This window comes from Macadamia integrifolia, chromosome 1, assembly GCF_013358625.1.
Source record: "Macadamia integrifolia cultivar HAES 741 chromosome 1, SCU_Mint_v3, whole genome shotgun sequence".
Classification (NCBI taxonomy): Eukaryota; Viridiplantae; Streptophyta; class Magnoliopsida; order Proteales; family Proteaceae; genus Macadamia; species Macadamia integrifolia.
In genome coordinates this window covers 32382777-32400914 of record NC_056557.1, presented here as the reverse complement: position 1 = coordinate 32400914, position 18138 = coordinate 32382777, and the positions used below count along the sequence as shown (strand labels likewise).

The 18138-nt window shown below is 36.9% G+C and overlaps 1 protein-coding gene across 1 annotated transcript; it reads right to left on the bottom strand.

Moving 5' to 3' along the window:
• Positions 1 to 8130: 8130 nt before the first annotated feature.
• LOC122086446 (lipoyl synthase, chloroplastic-like) lies at positions 8131 to 18021 on the bottom strand. The gene is made up of 7 exons (XM_042655284.1): positions 17401 to 18021; positions 16999 to 17162; positions 13555 to 13645; positions 13289 to 13446; positions 9831 to 10002; positions 9082 to 9192; positions 8131 to 8611 (listed from the first exon to the last, which is right to left on the bottom strand). The coding sequence occupies exons 1-7, from the start codon at positions 17767 to 17769 to the stop codon at positions 8528 to 8530; spliced, it is 1149 nt and encodes a 382-aa protein (XP_042511218.1). The 5' UTR covers positions 17770 to 18021; the 3' UTR covers positions 8131 to 8527.
• Between the last annotated feature and the right edge of the window lie 117 nt (positions 18022 to 18138).

Sequence of the window (18138 nt, the reverse complement as noted above, 5' to 3'; positions counted from 1 at the left end):
GGGGTTAGCCTTTGAAATTTTGTTTTGAGAAAATTTTTGCTTTTATTGGTTGACTCCAAAGTTTTTATTTTGTCATTTAGTAACCCCCAACCAGTTTTCATGAGAAGAGCTTTATCGATTGATCCTGACTCTTTTAAACGTAGCCGTCATTTAGTTTTTAGTTGCCATATTTTATTCCAAGTAAAGAATTAGTTGAAAATGTATTATCCAAATGAGTGTTCCCAAACTTATTGTGCAAGTGGATCTAATTTGGTACATAAAGTGTTAGGCATTTGAAAATAGCCACTTGATATATTGGTACTCCTTAGGCTGTTGACTAAATATATAAAGGTTATGAGGCTAGCCTGTGACAAAAATTTGCTCTTCTGGAATTCTATCTTCCTTTCTTACCTAATAATAAGAGAGTTGAATGAATGTAATTTTAATTTATTCCGAATCATTGAACAACCTAGTTATTTATCTAAATCACTCACCAAAATGTTGAAGTAAATAAATATCAAACTTATTCAAATTATTATTATTATTATTATTATTATTATTATTATTATTATTATTATTATTATTATTATTATTTATTATTATTTTTTTTTTTGCTAAAAGTTAACAAAGTATTATTATTAAATCAAAGAATGAGTCGATACAAGAAAGAACCAAACCATTGATTTATTATTCTACCTTCGGCATGGCCATCAATAGAATAACAAACCAATCAAAAGGAAACAGAAAATTACATGAAATGATATCTGAGTCTTTTTTGGAAATCCCAGCTTACATCATAAAGAATAAAATAGGAGTATTGTCCGAGTTGCTGCCCCATGATTTGCTAACTTGTCAGTTGTATTGAGCCCTTTGTAGCAGTGAGATATCAATCATGATATGCTATCCAAGTATTTCTTATAGAACCTCCATTTTTGCTCAAAGCACCATGGAATATTTTGATTTCGGATACATGTCACCACTGTTTGAAAGTCACATTCAACCCAAAGATTGTCAATACCTATTTCAGAAGCATAATATAACCTAAAAGAAGAAAGTTGCAAACTCTGCTACAAAATTAGTATCAACCCATTCATAATGAGCAAAACATCTAATCGGAGTCCCCACATCATCTCGAACGATCCCATTGGCTCTCGAGCATCCTGGATTACCAAGGGAGCGAAAACTTCAAAACAACTCCAAAATTTGTTTTGAGGAGGCGCACAAATAACTTCTTAGATAAAAGGAGATCAGCCATAGAGGTCACATGAATTGTCACTTGTGAAGAGAAAACCTGAAGGTCCCTTATAACTGATTTCATAACATAAAACGGATGGCATTTCTTGTTTTCAAAGTTCCTTCTACTTCTCTCTATCCAAATATGCAAGGGCAATAAAATACATAGAGAAAACCAAAGTTTTCCACAAAACAACCTTTCTTTTCCAGTAAGAAAATAATTCCTCTATAGAAAGAAATCCAACCCATCTCTGATAAAAAACGGAAATACCTTCTACCACAGCTCGATTACATAACCACAATCCAAGATTAGGTGATTGAAAGATTCCACTTGCGAGGAACATAATCTACATCTTGAAGCTAATGGGATAGACCATTTCATAATCTTATCATCAATAAGAAGACATTCCTACACCAATCTACAACCAAAAGTAGATTGCCAAGGCAGTAATCATTTCATCTACACCAACTGAACCAGCTTCTACTAGGATATTTCTTCCTCAAGCTCTCCCATGCTGATGATACAGTGAATCTGCCAGATTCAGTCAAGGACCAGACCATCTTTTCTGTCCTTGACATTGAAGGGTAGGGAAAGATATACATATTGATTGCATGATATTGGTAGTCACATCAGGATGCACCCACTTCCCATCATCAATGAAATCTGACACCATAGATGTCAGAGAGTTAGGGATATCATCACATATTCGATTATTATCAAGCAATTGATCATACAACAAACTTATAGATATTCCATCCATCAAAATCATCTTGCATGATCAGAGATGAAATCCCAAACTTTTCGCAATCCAGGCATAATAGAGGAAGAATAAACATATCGTTTTAGAACACCATGAGAAGTTACGAATCTGCCTCGTAGAAAAGCAGCTAGAGATGAATTCTCCATCTTTATATACTAACATAACTTGGCAAGCAAAGCTAAATTCTCCTTTAGGCATCGGATGCCCAAACAACCCTCATTTTTTGGTTTGCAGATACTCTCCCATTTGACCATTATAGCTTTTGATATGCTTGCACCTCCATTCTACATAAAATTATTAATCCACCGCTCAATTTTAGAAATTGAAGACATTGGCCAAAGATACACAAAGAAGTTGTGTATGACATACTACACGTGATAGATTTCAATAGTTCCACCCTTCCTGCCAAAGAAAGTAGCTTACCCTTCCACCCTGTCAGCCTAGCCTGAAACTTATCCATCATAGGAAGAATCAGCTCCTTATTTACCCGCAATTAAATAAATTCACACCAAAATAACGCAATGGAAAAAAATATTCTGAGATTTTTAAAATCCCCTTAAAACTGCGTTTATGCACCCCCTGCAATCGATCCTAAACTTATTCATGTTAGAACTAACAATAAAAGAGGATTTGGCAAAGTTCACAAGTTGTCCACAGAAGAAGAAAAAGAATTCCATTTAATTGGTTCAAGAGTCTTGATAAAAAAAAATAATGAACCTATTGTCAGTGAAAAATGCGGAAAACTAGCCATTGCATGATTTATTTACATCATGCTTTAATAATAATAACCTGGAAAGAACTTCCATTACTACTATAAACAACAATAGAAAAAGGGGTCACTTTGCCTTAATCCCTTGGATACACCTCCCCACCCCCTCTCCTTAATAATATATATATATATATATATATATATCAAAAGAGGAACCCTTTAGAAAAATTGAAAAAATTAGTAGTGGAAATGAGAGTCCTAATCCTTTTCCACCAATGTTTAGGAAAATCAAATAGTCGAGGAATTCGAATTAGAAAAATCCCATTCCATTCAATCAAATTCCTTAGACATATCTAATTTTAAAACAGCACAACCCAAGTCATGACCTATCTACTTTTCATTGAATGGATTTCTTGAGCTATACAATAATAATAATTTCTTGAGCTATATAATAATAATAATAATAATAATAATAATAATAATAATAATAATAATAATAATAATGTTGTCACGTACCATTCTCTCTTCCCTTTAGAAATATAGAGTGGAAAAGTGAAATAATTTTAATCATTGAAGCTTTAAATGATGAGCAAGAAGCATGAATGACTAATGACTGACCAACATTTTACTATAAGGATAGGTCCGGTACTAAAGCATCAATGACTAACCAATGTCTACGTTTGCTTATTTCTTGAGATAAGTATTTAGTCTTTGCTCCAATGAGTAACTAACATGTCATTAAAAGATGGTTCTAATAATTTCATTAAAAAAACAAAGAACAACAAACTTTGTCTCTCTATACTAAAAAAAAATGGAGTCCGGTGAATCTTCACGTACGTGAATGTACGTAAACGTCTCTAGTCCGCGGATATGTCATCTATTTTCTCTCTGCTTTTAATAGATGTCATATCCACGGATCAGGGACGTTTACATACATTCACGTACGTGAAGATTCACCGCTCTCCTAAAACTGTTTAGTGTCCCCTCTTTTTTCTCCACTCTCTCTATTGAAAACCTTCTCCGAGTCCTTTGCATCAATATTCCTTCATTTATGGAATTGAAGACTTAATTCCTATTACTTACCGAACTCCCAAGACTAATAGGCCCTCTAAGCTGGCTTGAAGAACCACATGTCTATGCTCTATATTATTTTCCTTGTGAAACAAATTATTTTTACCATTTTTATTGTTCTTTTCCTTTATTGGCTATATATATAAGCATGGAAAAAGGAGCTTGACTAGGAGCATGGCTCGTGCGTTTAGACACAGCCCCTGTGAAATGACTGATTCACCTCTTACGAAAAATAAAAATCCCTCCCTTGTTGATGCTTTCACAAGAACTCTCATTGGACGACTCCATCGGTAGCATTCCTTGTCTTGCTTTCTGTTATACCATATGTCAGATAAGGAATGAGAGGATTGCTATGATCTTTCACCATAAACTGAAATCCATTCCCTAGCTGCTTATGGAGAGTCAGTGGGATGTGAAGGACGAGAACGGATAAAGTCCTCATACGAGAACTATTTTCATACAGGGTTGATCTGCATAGATGGAATCCACTCAACAATCAACTCTCTGGTGGATTCCTTCTGTGTGGATAAGTCCGTACAAGAATGATTCTCGTATGAGAACCTAATCCACAGTCTTCACAGGTTTAGTGGATTATATCTGAAGGGGAGGAGATCTGGCAGGAACTATTATTTTGGTCCAGAAGTGGGATGTTCAGTTCTCTTGGGCCCTACATAAGGTGAGCTGCTGTTGGGCTCTTGTTTTTCTTTGTTTCTGATTCTCCTCCCTTTCCTAGGTCCTGTCCTTCAAAAGGTAGTTAGTCTTAATTGCTGTTTAGGTTGATCCTTATTCTTTGTTTCTCTCTTTGTTGTATGGTTCTTTTCTTTCTTTTCAATAAAACGATATTACTGATCCAGAAAAAAAAAAGTTAAACCTCACTCCAAGCTTAAGGATCATTTTCTTTGCATTAGATTGAAGCATTGCTTTTACTGAAAAAGTGCCAGAATTGTGATGCTACTTCCCATCTTTTGCAGAGAGATTGATATGAGTTAGTAACAACTCCCTATAATGTCTCATTCCATATTCCTCATAATTCCTTTTGGACTCCACCTCAGCTATAACAGTTATTCTCACCTTCTCCATAATCCTAATGGGTCTGCTTTGAGGCCTTCCATCATAGTTCATAGGTTATGAGTATCGATCCCTGTCCATCCTATGGACTGTTTGATAGGAGCCAAGAAGTGGGTCCCCATTGTTTCTACTCTATTAGCTCTCCTTCATTGTGACCCCCATAGTTGACGATAATGTCATTGATACACCATGGAGAATCCAAGAGGAAACCCAACTACATAAAAGGTCTAAGCTAAAAATAAGAAGCCATTCCAAACCTCCAATGATCCATGTTGACCAACAAGATATTAAAGTTCTCGGTGGAAAGAACCATTCCCACATATGGAGGAATTAGTAAATCAAAGACGAATTCTGAAAAACTATAGGTCAAGAGATCCATGTCTGCTTGCGTGGTTACTGTGTCACAACATGGGCGAATAGGAGGAGATTCCTCTTCACCATAGGTGAAAGAAAACTCGATCCTTGAAATAAAGCACAAAAGGATATCAGAAGAAGTTATACATTTCTCTAGGGAAATAATCACTATGTAATAACAATTTTTTTGCAAAGAGTCTTACTATTTTAATAGAAAAGGCTACCACCCTGCGGCTGAAATTTCATGGAAAGAGAGTCAAAATTTCTTTTGATTACATGTAAAGTGTCAGCAAGAAAAGAATTTTCCTAGTGGCAATACATAGAATTAAAAATTTAGGGACCAAAAATGTGCATGGACCATGGAGGTGGTGTATAGAAATGCATAAGAAGGTATGCCATTACTTTGGAAGATTATATGAATGATTTTGGATATAAAATCTTACATGTAATCATCTAAATTATTCCGTACATACAACAATTGGAATTACTATATCATTCATCCACATAACATAATTTGGTGTGCCATTCACATTTTTGTAATAAACTTCGATGGGTGATCCAATCAAAAATCTTTTTGCCAAGGGAATCGAATTCCTTTGTTTTGAAAGAAGATAGTAAGAAACCATTTGGTATATAGGACTCAAAGAATAAATTTGACTAGGGCTAAAATAAAAGAATTTTTTTAATAACACCCCACACGGTGTCAAATAATTGTAATTAATCTTTATTTTTTACACTTTAAGTATGATTCATAAATTTTTTCCCAATGACAATAATAATGTAATTTATGTGTATACTCGAAAAATGTAAATGACAATGACACTTTTCAATAACAAAATATATTACTTGCAAATTATTTTTGAAATATCCCTATCTTGAAGAATTTTGGAAAAAAAGACGAGACAATTAAAATATTTCAAGTTATAATGCAACTATAGAGCTATCAATATCGTTCAGACACTCCCTAAGATAATACCTCCCAATAAACCTGAATATTTGACTTGCTGATAAGATTCCTGAAAATTATAAATTTGGAACCAGAAGTTGTAGAAGACTTCCAAACTGGCCGCCCCATTAGATTGGGCCAGCAATTGAATCACAGGGGTTGGTCTGAACCATAATTGGTTCACAACTGAACCAAATGACCAAGTTTTTTTTTTCTTTCTTTTTTGGCTAGTGATCAGCAAAAAGATAAATTAAATACAGAAACTAAAAATAATATTCGATTTAAAATCCACCTACAACATTGCCACCAGAAAAATACAAATTAGAAACAAAAAATCTCACTTGTCCCAAGTATCCACCTTCGGCATGGCATCAGCAAAACATTCAAGACAAGAAAGTTAAAACAAAATACTCAAAGCTCAAATCCGTAATGAGATCTCTTGTCATAGTCCCATCCCTATAACAATGAGAAACTTTCCACGTAACTGTAGATAAATAATGTGTGATTCAATTCTACCTTTGCCGAAACTAAGGGTGTTAATCGGTTTGGTTTTGGTTTCAACGGTGTAGTTTGATTCGGTTTACATTTATTTGGCTAAAATCAAAACAGCACCATTTACTCAATGGTTGCACTTTTTGAAACCACAATCGTTTAGTAAACGGTTTTGATTCCACAGTTTTTAAACAGTTTCGGTTTCACGGTTTTAAACGGTTCCGGTATATTCCATACGGTTAGCAATTGGTTTGCTAGTTTATTCGCATATTTACTAAAATTTGCTTTTGGTGATAAATGATTCAATCTTGAGAATGTAAAATGCAAGCCATTATGTTTTGTTAAAAAAACTAAACAACTAAGTTAAAGAAAATATTATATTGAGAAAGTGAAATGCAAACAAAACTATTAAATACTAATGAACACCGATAATAGTGATGGATGATGCTAAAGTAGGAGTAGAAGGTTCTGAAAACTCATCTTCCAAAGCTTCAAATAATTCCTCTTCATCCGTCTCAGTTATATACAATTACTTAGAATATGAACTAATGTCCAAAGAATTTCATAGGACGTTAAAAGAAAAAATATTACCTCCAAAAGTCACATCGTACATCTAATCACGCAAGTATACCAAAGCTTCAAAATCCCAATCGTTTTTACTTTTGGGTTTTTATCTTTCTGGAAATGATATACCGATTCTACCCTTGCCTTATTTAATCGTTAAACGGGTTAATCAGATCGGTTTTGATGGTTTGAATAGTTTGGTTTTCGCTCTTTCAATTCGGTTTGAAACCAATGGGTTAAACAAATCGGCTCGGTTTCGACCCGTTTAACTAATCAGCCTGAAACTTGAAACCATAACTGAACCATTTACTAAATAGTTTTACGGTTTCGATATAAACGGCTCGGTTCAATTTCGATAAACGGTTTTGATTTCAAATTCACATAGCCGCCCATGGGATGTTATTGTTCTTAACACAAAGCAGAACAACAGTAGAGTCAGATTCAATCCCAAGTTTTTGTAACCGGTTGACTCTAGCAAGATCTAACTCATTAATCAATGATGTACATTCGACAAAGAAGTTAGATTGAACTCCCAAATAAAAGGTAAAAAAGCTCACAGAAATAAGTTCCCTGAAAATCTGGAATTTTGGAACCACAAACTGTAGAAAACTTCCATACTGGTCCCCAGTAATAGATTGGACCAGTAGCTCAGTCCTAGGGGGGGCCTAGGGGCTGGGTTTGAACAGAAACTGGTTCACAGCTGAGCCAAATCAACCATACCAGCTGCCGAACATTTCTTCCCTCTTGTTGCCGCCAGAAATCTACATCACAAAGGGCACTGATACCTGCCTAAATGTCTCAAGAAGACTAAAATCCAAGCCCATCTGTCTCATGACAGAAGGAAAAACCAAGGGCTAATGAGAAAGGGAAGATAGAATGATAGACAAGAAACCTTGACATTTTTCTATAAATACCCAAGCAGACATTCATAATGGCCATGCTAGAAAAGCAAGGAAAACAATCGCCCTGAAGAACCTTCTCTTCCTCCAAAAACCATACAGAAATAATCTAATAGAAGTTTTCCATGCATCTCTCATAATGTACATATTTACGAGATCAAGAATGCTGATTTCCTAAAATGTATGGAAGTAAAAAAATAAGATAAAATAAATATGTGATCAAGTATTGGTCAATGATCACAAAAAAAAGAAATAAAAGCAGACAATAAAACTGCCCTTCATTGCACAATTACAACAAAATCTTGGTACCCTTCTTAGAATTCCTCAGATCTTACAACAATTCATGGCCAAATCGGCTCTAGATTGCCACTTTCACAGCTGCTTACACCCTCAGTTCCACATCTCGCTTTCTGGATGTGCAATGTTTCATGTAAGCCATGGTCATTAGTCTCTAGGAACTGCTGGAGCTGTTTCTGGGCCGTTCTCTCACCATGGTCTTAACGAACAGCTCACCCGCCCGATATGAGGATCGAACCTACAAAACCCACACATTACAGTAGACGCTGTAAGAATACCAATAGGCCATAAGTGATTTAATGCAGTGATCTTCCATTCAGAAAACCAATTAGGTTACAGTTTGGACAAGTATTTCAACACAGACCAATTATTTTGCAAATAGACTCCTAACAAAGCAAAATAACCTTGCTTTGGCCCAACCTCAAATAGGTTCAGTGGATGGACATCAATAAAGAATCCCACAATCAAATAATGGATACAAGATTTTTGCCTAGTTCACAAAATTGATGACAATGCCAACTTTTTAATTAGCAATTATTCATGGACCCATTTAACCAAGGCAACTATGATGCAGTTAAGCATGTGCATCCAAGTTTGTACTTTTTTTTAGTTTTTCCGAAGGTGATCCTCTCTGCTTCTTTAGCTAAGTCAGTTACTTAAGATTACGTATCAAATAGTTTTGAAAGAATAGAAAATAACTGAGTTTACCAAGGGCCCGCTGGCTACATAACGGAAACCAATTGATTCTCCATAATCCTTCCAGAAAGCAAACTTCTCGGGCGTGACGTACTCCTTTTCAGTCAAGTGCAATGGAGTTGGCTGCAAGAACATGACAACATCTCAATAAATCCAGGCGTCTAGAAATGTCAATTACCTAAGCTAGCACCAAGGACTGGCCAGCCTGACCTGACATCCAAGCTCAGCCTCTTTCGACTATTCTTTGTCAAAACACATTCCCAATACCTGTGAGGATGGCAATTGGGCAGGACAAAGTGGGTAAGCACCCACTCCTTCACCAAATGAATAGGGTAGGGTATGACCCCTATTGGGTGAGGACCAAAATGGAATTTGACAAAGAGAAGGTACCCACCCTACCCCACCTCAGCCCATGGGTCCCGTCCCAGTAATCTTGTCAAATTAGGGAGCCCAATGCATGTTTTGATGGAACCGGGACTGAAACTTCCCCATTGCATCTCCAATGGCCTGCTTGAGCCACAAACTTAGGCCCAAATTATAGACAGGCTGCCATTGCCAGATAAGGAGGGATTTAATCGAGTAACATCAGGCCAGGCACAAACTAAAAGGATGACTTAAATCTTGAAAGATTGCAATGGGAAGCACTGTGGACTAAATTGTTTGAACTTCCAATGGACCAAGAGCTAACAGGCCAACCAGCCCAAGCCTGGCCCATGTGCATCGCTCACCAGTCACCATGAAAGCAGGTTTAAACTTCTCACCTGTAAATACTGTCCAAGTGTCAAAATGTCAACATCTATGGCCCTCAAATCAGCCATGGCTTCTTTCAACTCCTCATCAGACTCACCAAGACCCAACATTATAGAAGATTTTGTTATCATCCCCTCCTTGCAGAGCTTTGCATGTTTCAGAACAGATAAACTCTGCTCATACCTGCTTCATCAAAGTAAGATTGCATTAGCACTAGCATTGAAAAGTTAAATGTAGGATCATAAAAGAGAAACTGATGTACATCAATCTAAGTGGCTGAGCTTAACCGGGTATCTTATTGTATTAGATCCAACTTGAACCAAGTCTGATCCAGATCAAGGCTTTTTGCAGTGTTCAAGGTGGATTTTGTTTGTGCCTTGCCTGAGTCAAAACTTAGTTGAACGGAGAACATCATTTACAGAATCCACATTGTACAAATGGCAGAAAGGAGATGATTAAATGAAACATTTGGCGCATGATATATTTTCCCCTGCTCAAAGCTGGAATTGATACAGTGCATAGGTAAGTTCCACTACTTATTCATTCCGACTTTCATGAGGAGCAGTCCCACATGAAGCAGCTTCAAGGATGCACTGCACAAGGCAGATATTGATGGAACTCATAAAAAACAGGGGTATCTGGATGAGTTAGGTACTTAGGTATGAACAGCCAAGCATAACCTTGCATGGAACCCATTTCCATATAACTTAAGGAGTGGATTCAGGATGACCCAAATGCGACCCTTTTACACCATACTGCTGCCCATATACATACTTAAGACAGGATGACAAGTCACATACCAGGAGAATATCATTCAACGAAGACCAAAATATACTTTTAGATTGGGCAGAATAGGAAGTCTACTAAGCAACTTTAGAGTTTGTTCAGATTTACTTCTACAAACACCCTCACTTTTTCATTCAGTGCAGATCAATGTTGAGATTTCTAGATGCTAACGAAAAAGGCATGCCAAGGAAAACTGTGCAAAATCTACTTGAACTCTGATTGTAGACACCAGTTCAAAACAAAAAAACCAGATTAACATTGCTAGACATTAACAAAAAGGCATGCCGAGGGCAACTGTGCAAAAGCTACTTGAACTCTGATTGTACATACCAGTTCAAAACAAAAAACCAGATCGTATAGGATACATGTGTTGTGAAGCTCACCAACTCCACTCCCATACACCCTTGAGAACAAATCATCTATTGAATGACACTTGGATAGTTGGATGACCCAGACAAGACACATGTATTAGGAGGACACTTTTTCTCTCTCCTTTCTAGACCATGTCCACATGTATTGAATGCTGACACATATGCCAAACCTGCTGGACACGGGGACTAGGGGGAAGGAAACCTTAATTGTCTATGCAATGCGTGAAGAAGGAACATTCTTACAGTTGCACCGAGGTGCTTTGAGTATTGGAAAAACATTACTATTACATACATATATTGGCGTCTCTGCGGTATGAGTTATTAAGGTTGCAATTTTGGTCAGGGCTGTATGTAAACACAGACAAAACAGCTTATTCTTGAAAATCAGCTAACATTGGTCTAGAAAGGCATGAAGAACAATAAAGATAAGGAGGCTTTCCTTGATGGCTCAGGAAAACATACATGGACATCCTTCATATTTGCATCATGGCAGGTTGGATGGAGCCCAAATTTTGTTGGCAGGTAAGGCCAGAGATCCCCTACTCACATGTCAAGTTTCAGCTCAGACAGAGTTCACCATATGGCAAAGTAAATGCTTGAATATCCACCCAAAAAAATTTGACCTTTGAAAAAACGATCGAAAACAAACAGACATGAAAATACAAGGGAAAGAGCCAATACATGGGGATATATGATTGAATTTGGCTCTAAAGTCAAAAATTTGACATGGCCAATATAGATGTCCTATCCAATGGCAAGAAATGGCACATCATCTATTTCACATGGCACAGTTAAGTGAACCACAGAGGAAGAACTTCCAATGTGGACTAGACAAAGAAGATTTTGAGTAAAAGATATTTAACTGTTGAAATAATACAACCTAGAAATCAAGAAATATCCATGGTTTAAAGTATCTCCGATACCGATACCGATACGATACCCTCTGATACGTATCTTAAATTTAGCCGAACGATACGATACACACCGATACGATACATGTAATTTTTAAAATCCTTTCGTATCGATATATATATCCTACAATACATACCGATATGCATCAATACACCACCGATACACATCAATACGATGCGATACGATATGATACGATATGATATGCACCGATACGATTCTATGGAAAATATAAAATCGAGGTGAAATGTACATTTCGGTATGTTTCGATACGTATCGGTGAGTATCGGCATGTATCGATCGGTACGTATCAGTGAGTATCGGTATGTATCGATCAGTACGTATCGGTACGTATCGGTATGTACTGATATAGTGTGCTACGGTCATATAATGGCTAAGATGGGTAAGTTTTCAGAAAACACGATTTTTTGAGGGGTTTTTGCTCCAAAGTTGCTGCTAGCCATATTTCTCTCTAACTAAAGTGGAAATCAAGGTTGGGAACAAGGATTTTACATTTATGGGACAACTACAAACCTTGAATTCTTAGTGCGATACCCTCAATTTAGTGTTTATGCATAATACATGTTATCAATAGCTTTTTTTAACAAAATCTTTATACAAAAGTGTTTAAAAAAATGTTTCCTATCCATTTATGTGTGTATCTTTAGCGTATCTTAGTGTATCTCCGATATGATACGATATCCTCCGATACGTATCTTAATTTTGGGCGACCGATACGACGACCAATACCGATACTTTAATCCTTGGAAATATCTGATGATGAGGTTCATCATCAGTGAACTGACAGTACACATGGAAAACCCTTCTGAACATTGCAATCAGAACAGCACAAATCAGATGGGAAAAAGCCTAAAAACAACAGCCAATAGGAGCATATTACCTCTGGATATGCAAAAGTTGGACAGATGTCATGGCACCTTGAACAATAACACACGTGTTACTATGCGAGGCTTAGAAATTAACTCATTTCAGGAAGTACTTGTTTTTCCTACTAATTAGCATTACTAGTATCTTATCATATGACAAAGGGAAGACAATAAAATAGAGATAATTATTGGGAAATTAGTTTGTAAAAGGGTAGATAAACCATCTGGTTGTTGCAAAAGGTAGCTCACTACTGATTAATATGGATGGCTGAGTTGGTCAGCTACAGATGACTTTGAAAAGGATCACTAACATCTGATACCTGGTCAACCCAAGCTCATGTTTTTTGCTTACTTGTTGAATTGGGTTTCATTTAAAAGTAAAAAATAAAAAAATAAAAAGAAAAAGAGTGACCTTCCTTTCTTGAATGCTACAAAAATATTCAAAGCAGACAAACAAAAGAAAATGATAACATGTTTGAGCAAGAGAAAATGTGATTGTGGCTTTGTGCTACTCACCCTGCTCGTGGATCTCTGACAATTCGCTGAATCCGTTTTACAGTCTCGATGTTATGGGCAAACACATCCAACCCTGAGTGTACCAGAGTTGTTACGGCATTTAAATCACCCCGGAAATCAGAAGTCAAACACTCAACCATAATCTCAGGCTTGAGCTTCTGCACAGAAAATTGTAAATTTAAATCATGATATATATATATATTTCACCATGTGTTCCTTGCATGTTGTTGCTAAATGCAATTAAAACCTTGCAGAAATGAATACACCTTCATTGCTTCGACTGTGTGCGCAAAATGACCACTTCCTCCATCAGGTAGATCATCACGATCAACACTTGTCAGCACAATATAGTCCACACTGCAGAAAATATGGAATCCTTAGATAAGCAAACCTAAAACATAAAAAAATAACCATTTGAAATGTCCAGGTTGCAGCTAAGGAAACAAAAATGGACAAGAATGTTACTGCAGTATGAACAAGGTTTTAAAGCATAAGAAGTCCACTTGCAGGGTAGCTGAAGCATACGATCACCATTCGATACAAAACAAAACATGCTGTTCGTACAATAGCATGTGTCAAAGGGTCCTGGTACAAATAACCTTTCTTTATCCTTCCCTTTGTACATGGCATGCAGAGGCCTCGAGGTTAGATACAAAATTTCATGAAAACTGAGATTTCCACCCAAATGATTGAATGTGGGAAAAGCACGGGTATAAAGGTAAAGTACACCAACTCCCAAACCTCATCCCTCTTTGACAGTTAGTTTCCTTCTGCTAATACCAAACTCACATCCTTCCTTAATTCAATTCTACCCTGCCAAATTTCATATAATATATTTACCTCTCCAATAACTTCAGTCAATTCAAAAGGTGAGCATTGCTAGAATCAATAGACTTATAACCTTTGCCACTGCCAACACAAATATACTTGAGAGTGTTGGGGTTATTAGCAAGGGAAGTATTGTTCACTTTCCCCCAACTCCGGTGGTCCCACTCGCTGGTGAGTGGACTGGGGGGTTGGGGGTGGGAGCACCGACTTGAATTTTTTGTATTGTCTATTAGGGGTATTTTTTTGTCCTTTAACATGTATTAGGGCTTGAGCTTCTATACATGAATGTAAAAATAGGAGGTGTGTGTGTGTTTAATTTGACTATCTCTCTCTCTCTCTCTCTCCCTCTTGCAGGTTTGAGAGTCTTGCTTGCTCCCACATCGGAGATGATCATAAACCATGAGTTTCAGCATAAATTCCAACAATCGTACATTTGATTGGGTGATTTGATTTAGGGCAGACACATGCCAAATCACCTGAACCCAATTCCACTATTTATTCATGAAATGGGTTGGATTGGTATGATTCTGGATTCGCCAAAATTATTCTATCAGATCTAATGTAATTATTTGATCTAAGGACCTTGTGTCAGAATTGAGACTTTTTCGATCTAATAGCACCTCCTGACAGAATGGGTGATGTTCTTATTTTGTAGCCTGCAACCAATGTTTGAAAACTCGGAATTGAGTACAGGATCGGTCTCCATCACTCAGCCCAAATAGATCACACATAGAGGAGATCGAAGCACCTGAGGAGGGCTGCAACTATCACCAGAAACAGGGGATTTCCAGCATGGAGAGAAAAGTCACAATAAAGAAATAGAAAAGAGAAGAAGACGAGGGAGGAAAGAGAAGAGAGAAGATCAGGGAAGGAGAGGGAGTTCCACACAACTCATGGCAGCCATTGCTTTAACCAAAACAGTCATTCAATTCTCAATATCTTCCCCATCGTTGGCCACAATTAGAGTATGTAAATAACTCATAACAATCCTACTTTCCTATTCTAAAACTGAAACAAATATTTGCATCTAATCTAAAATAGAAACAAAATCTCACTCAAATAAGAATAAAATTTGACTACCAAACTAAGTTCTAACTCTAAAAAGGAAAGAAATAGAGAAACAAACAAATGTGTATCTGCATCAGGACGTGTAGCCTTGTGAGTGCAATTTATCATTGAGTAATTACAAATTGATGTTGATACTTATGGAGGTGACTTAATGGATTTACTAAGCTACTATTATGGACATTGTAAGACCATTACACTAAATTATGGAGCAAATTTACAGAATATAATTGACAAAGAAAATTGTAGATTGAGATGCTTAAACACTTGAAAGTTGTTGACTTGGGAATTTAAGCAAATACTTGGTGACGCTTCAAGAGGGATTACACTATGGTTTAAGATATCAAACAACATTATAAGGAATATTACATGAGTGTATGGAGTATGGACTGAATTTTACAGAACGTAACTAAAGAGGAATAAGTTAACTTTAATGCCCAAATACTTAAATTTTGGCTTGGCAAATTAATCACACATGATGGTACTTCAAAGAGGGTGTTGCAAAATGACTTAATGTACCAAATTATGATTCCTGATGGACTGTTATATCGACTGATGTATACACCTATGCACACATATAATGATTGTAAAGTGAACTTAAAGAATTAAAGAGAAATAACACCAAGAGAATGGTTTAGCATCTAGAAGATTAACTTAGGTGGATTTTACTTCGAATCTTGCACAAAACTTCCGCAAATGCAGCAAATCGTTGCTTTCAATGTGTTCCACTACCGCCCAACAACTTGTTCCACGCTTATACAGGAATATGATCTGGCCAAACCAAGTTCCTACAAACCTTAAAATAGTCGAAATTGGTAAAAAAAAATGAAATTGGTCAAAATTTTGACCCATTTCGTTCGAAACTGCACATTTTATATCAAAATTATGTATAGTTCAAAACGATACCAAAACCACACATATTGTCGAAATTTCACTGAGACAACAAAACTTCAACCAAAATTTGCACTTTTTACATGTGGCATTGAGTTTTGTTTCAACATCTTGTGAAAACTGAAATATCTCACAAAATTTCGGCGAAACCTCGAATCTTGTTAGAGTTTGAGTGTTACAAAAAACGATTCCAAATGATAGAATCCTATTGCCTGTTTTAGATCTAAAGGACTCCAAAAGGGCTATGTAAGCCTATAACCACTAATTTTTGTTGATCATTCTAGTGCTGTTGGACATTCTAGTTTAGAGTTTCAGGTGCTCAAACCTGTCAAAGACATCTTGTTTCCTGTTCTGAGGTTTCATATAACACCTCAATTTTGCAGATCATTCACCTGGTTTCAGATTACTCAAAACTGTCACACACATCTGTTTGCAGATTCTTTTTTCTTTTTTATTTTTTTATTTCTCCACTAATGAATAAATCTTCCCTTGATTTCTCTTGTGGTACTGGGTTTCACCTTTGATATATTGCTATTTTCTGTAATGTTTGTGGATCTCTTTTCCCACGTCAAACATAGAGACCATGTAGCATTATGAAGTATTACCCGAAGGCCAGAACTCTCAGATTACTTTTCAATATCCAATCACCAAATTAGAACATGGGATGCAAACTTGAGGATCAGAGAATGCTACTACTACAATGAGTCAATGACACTAGAACTTGTCACTCTAAAATTCTAAATATATGCCTCTAATTCTTTGGTGAATAGAGCAGAAAAAGAAGCCCTAATTTCCAAGCAATGAAATCTTCTTCCAAAAATAGATGTAAAGCAAGCAATCATGACTCATGAAACAACAAAATACTTTCTTTTGCTGCCATAATTTGATGATCAAAGGAAAGGAACTGAATGCTTTAAACGACCTACCCCCAGCTTGTAATAGCCCTGGCAGTGTTTTCGGGTTCCATTGGGTCAGGTGGAGCTGGGTTCCTGCTGGTTTTCACAGCACAAAACCTACAGCCACGGGTGCAAGTATCTCCTAAAAGCATTATTGTTGCAGTTGCAATGCCATCTCCACCTCCATTCCAGCACTATCCAGCAAAATAAAGAGAGAGTTCATTAAACCCAACATAGAGGCTAAATCAGACACCTGTTATTGACCCATTTGTTTCATGCATTTATAAAACAAGAAGATGAAGTTAATAACCACGATCAATGAACCATGAAACCAGTTAACCTCCATTCTGCTTCTTTCAAATTTCCCATCCACAAAACCATCATAAAGTTCGGAAAAGAATGAGGAAGACAGACACGGGATCAATTTTTTACCTCTCCTATATTGGGGCATTGTGCTTCTTCACAAACAGTATTAAGCTTCAAGCTCGACAATGAGTCCTTAACCTCCTGAAACTTCTCTCCCTGCGGTGCCTTCTGTCGCAACCATTCAGGCTTCTTCACGTTAGGATCTCTGCCTGTATACGGGCCCATTCCACCAGGGTATGGCCCCTTTGACGAAACCCCATTAGATTCGAACAGCTTCGAAGGTGAAGAAGATACCGGTTCGGAATATACCTTCTTCCTCGAATCAACGGCTTCAGATCGAATTCTCGGCCGATAATTGACATATATGGATCTGGGTTTTGAAGCTGGGATTGAGATTGAAGAGATTGAAGGTTTTGAAATGGATTGGTGAATCATTTTAGTAGATGAACTGAGGCAAAAGAGAGGACTCTCAAATAGATTGATCAACTCGTAGAGACATTACATTAGAGACTCGACGGAATTCACGAGAGAATTGGAGAGAAGATTTGGCGAAAGAGAGAAGAAGAAGCTGAGATGTTCTAAATTGGCTGCTCTTTCACTTTGAATTCTCCGTCGTCTCTAACGGCAACTACCGATTTGGTTGGTGGTTTGTGATACCAGCGATGTTTGAATTCCACCAAAGAAGAGACTGGCAACGTTAGAAAACTCGGAAGATTAACTCATTCTCTGGCTCGGTCGATCCGAGTGGATTGCAGAGTCAATACAACTCAACTTTAACCCTGTTGGCTACAGTGATCTACTTTT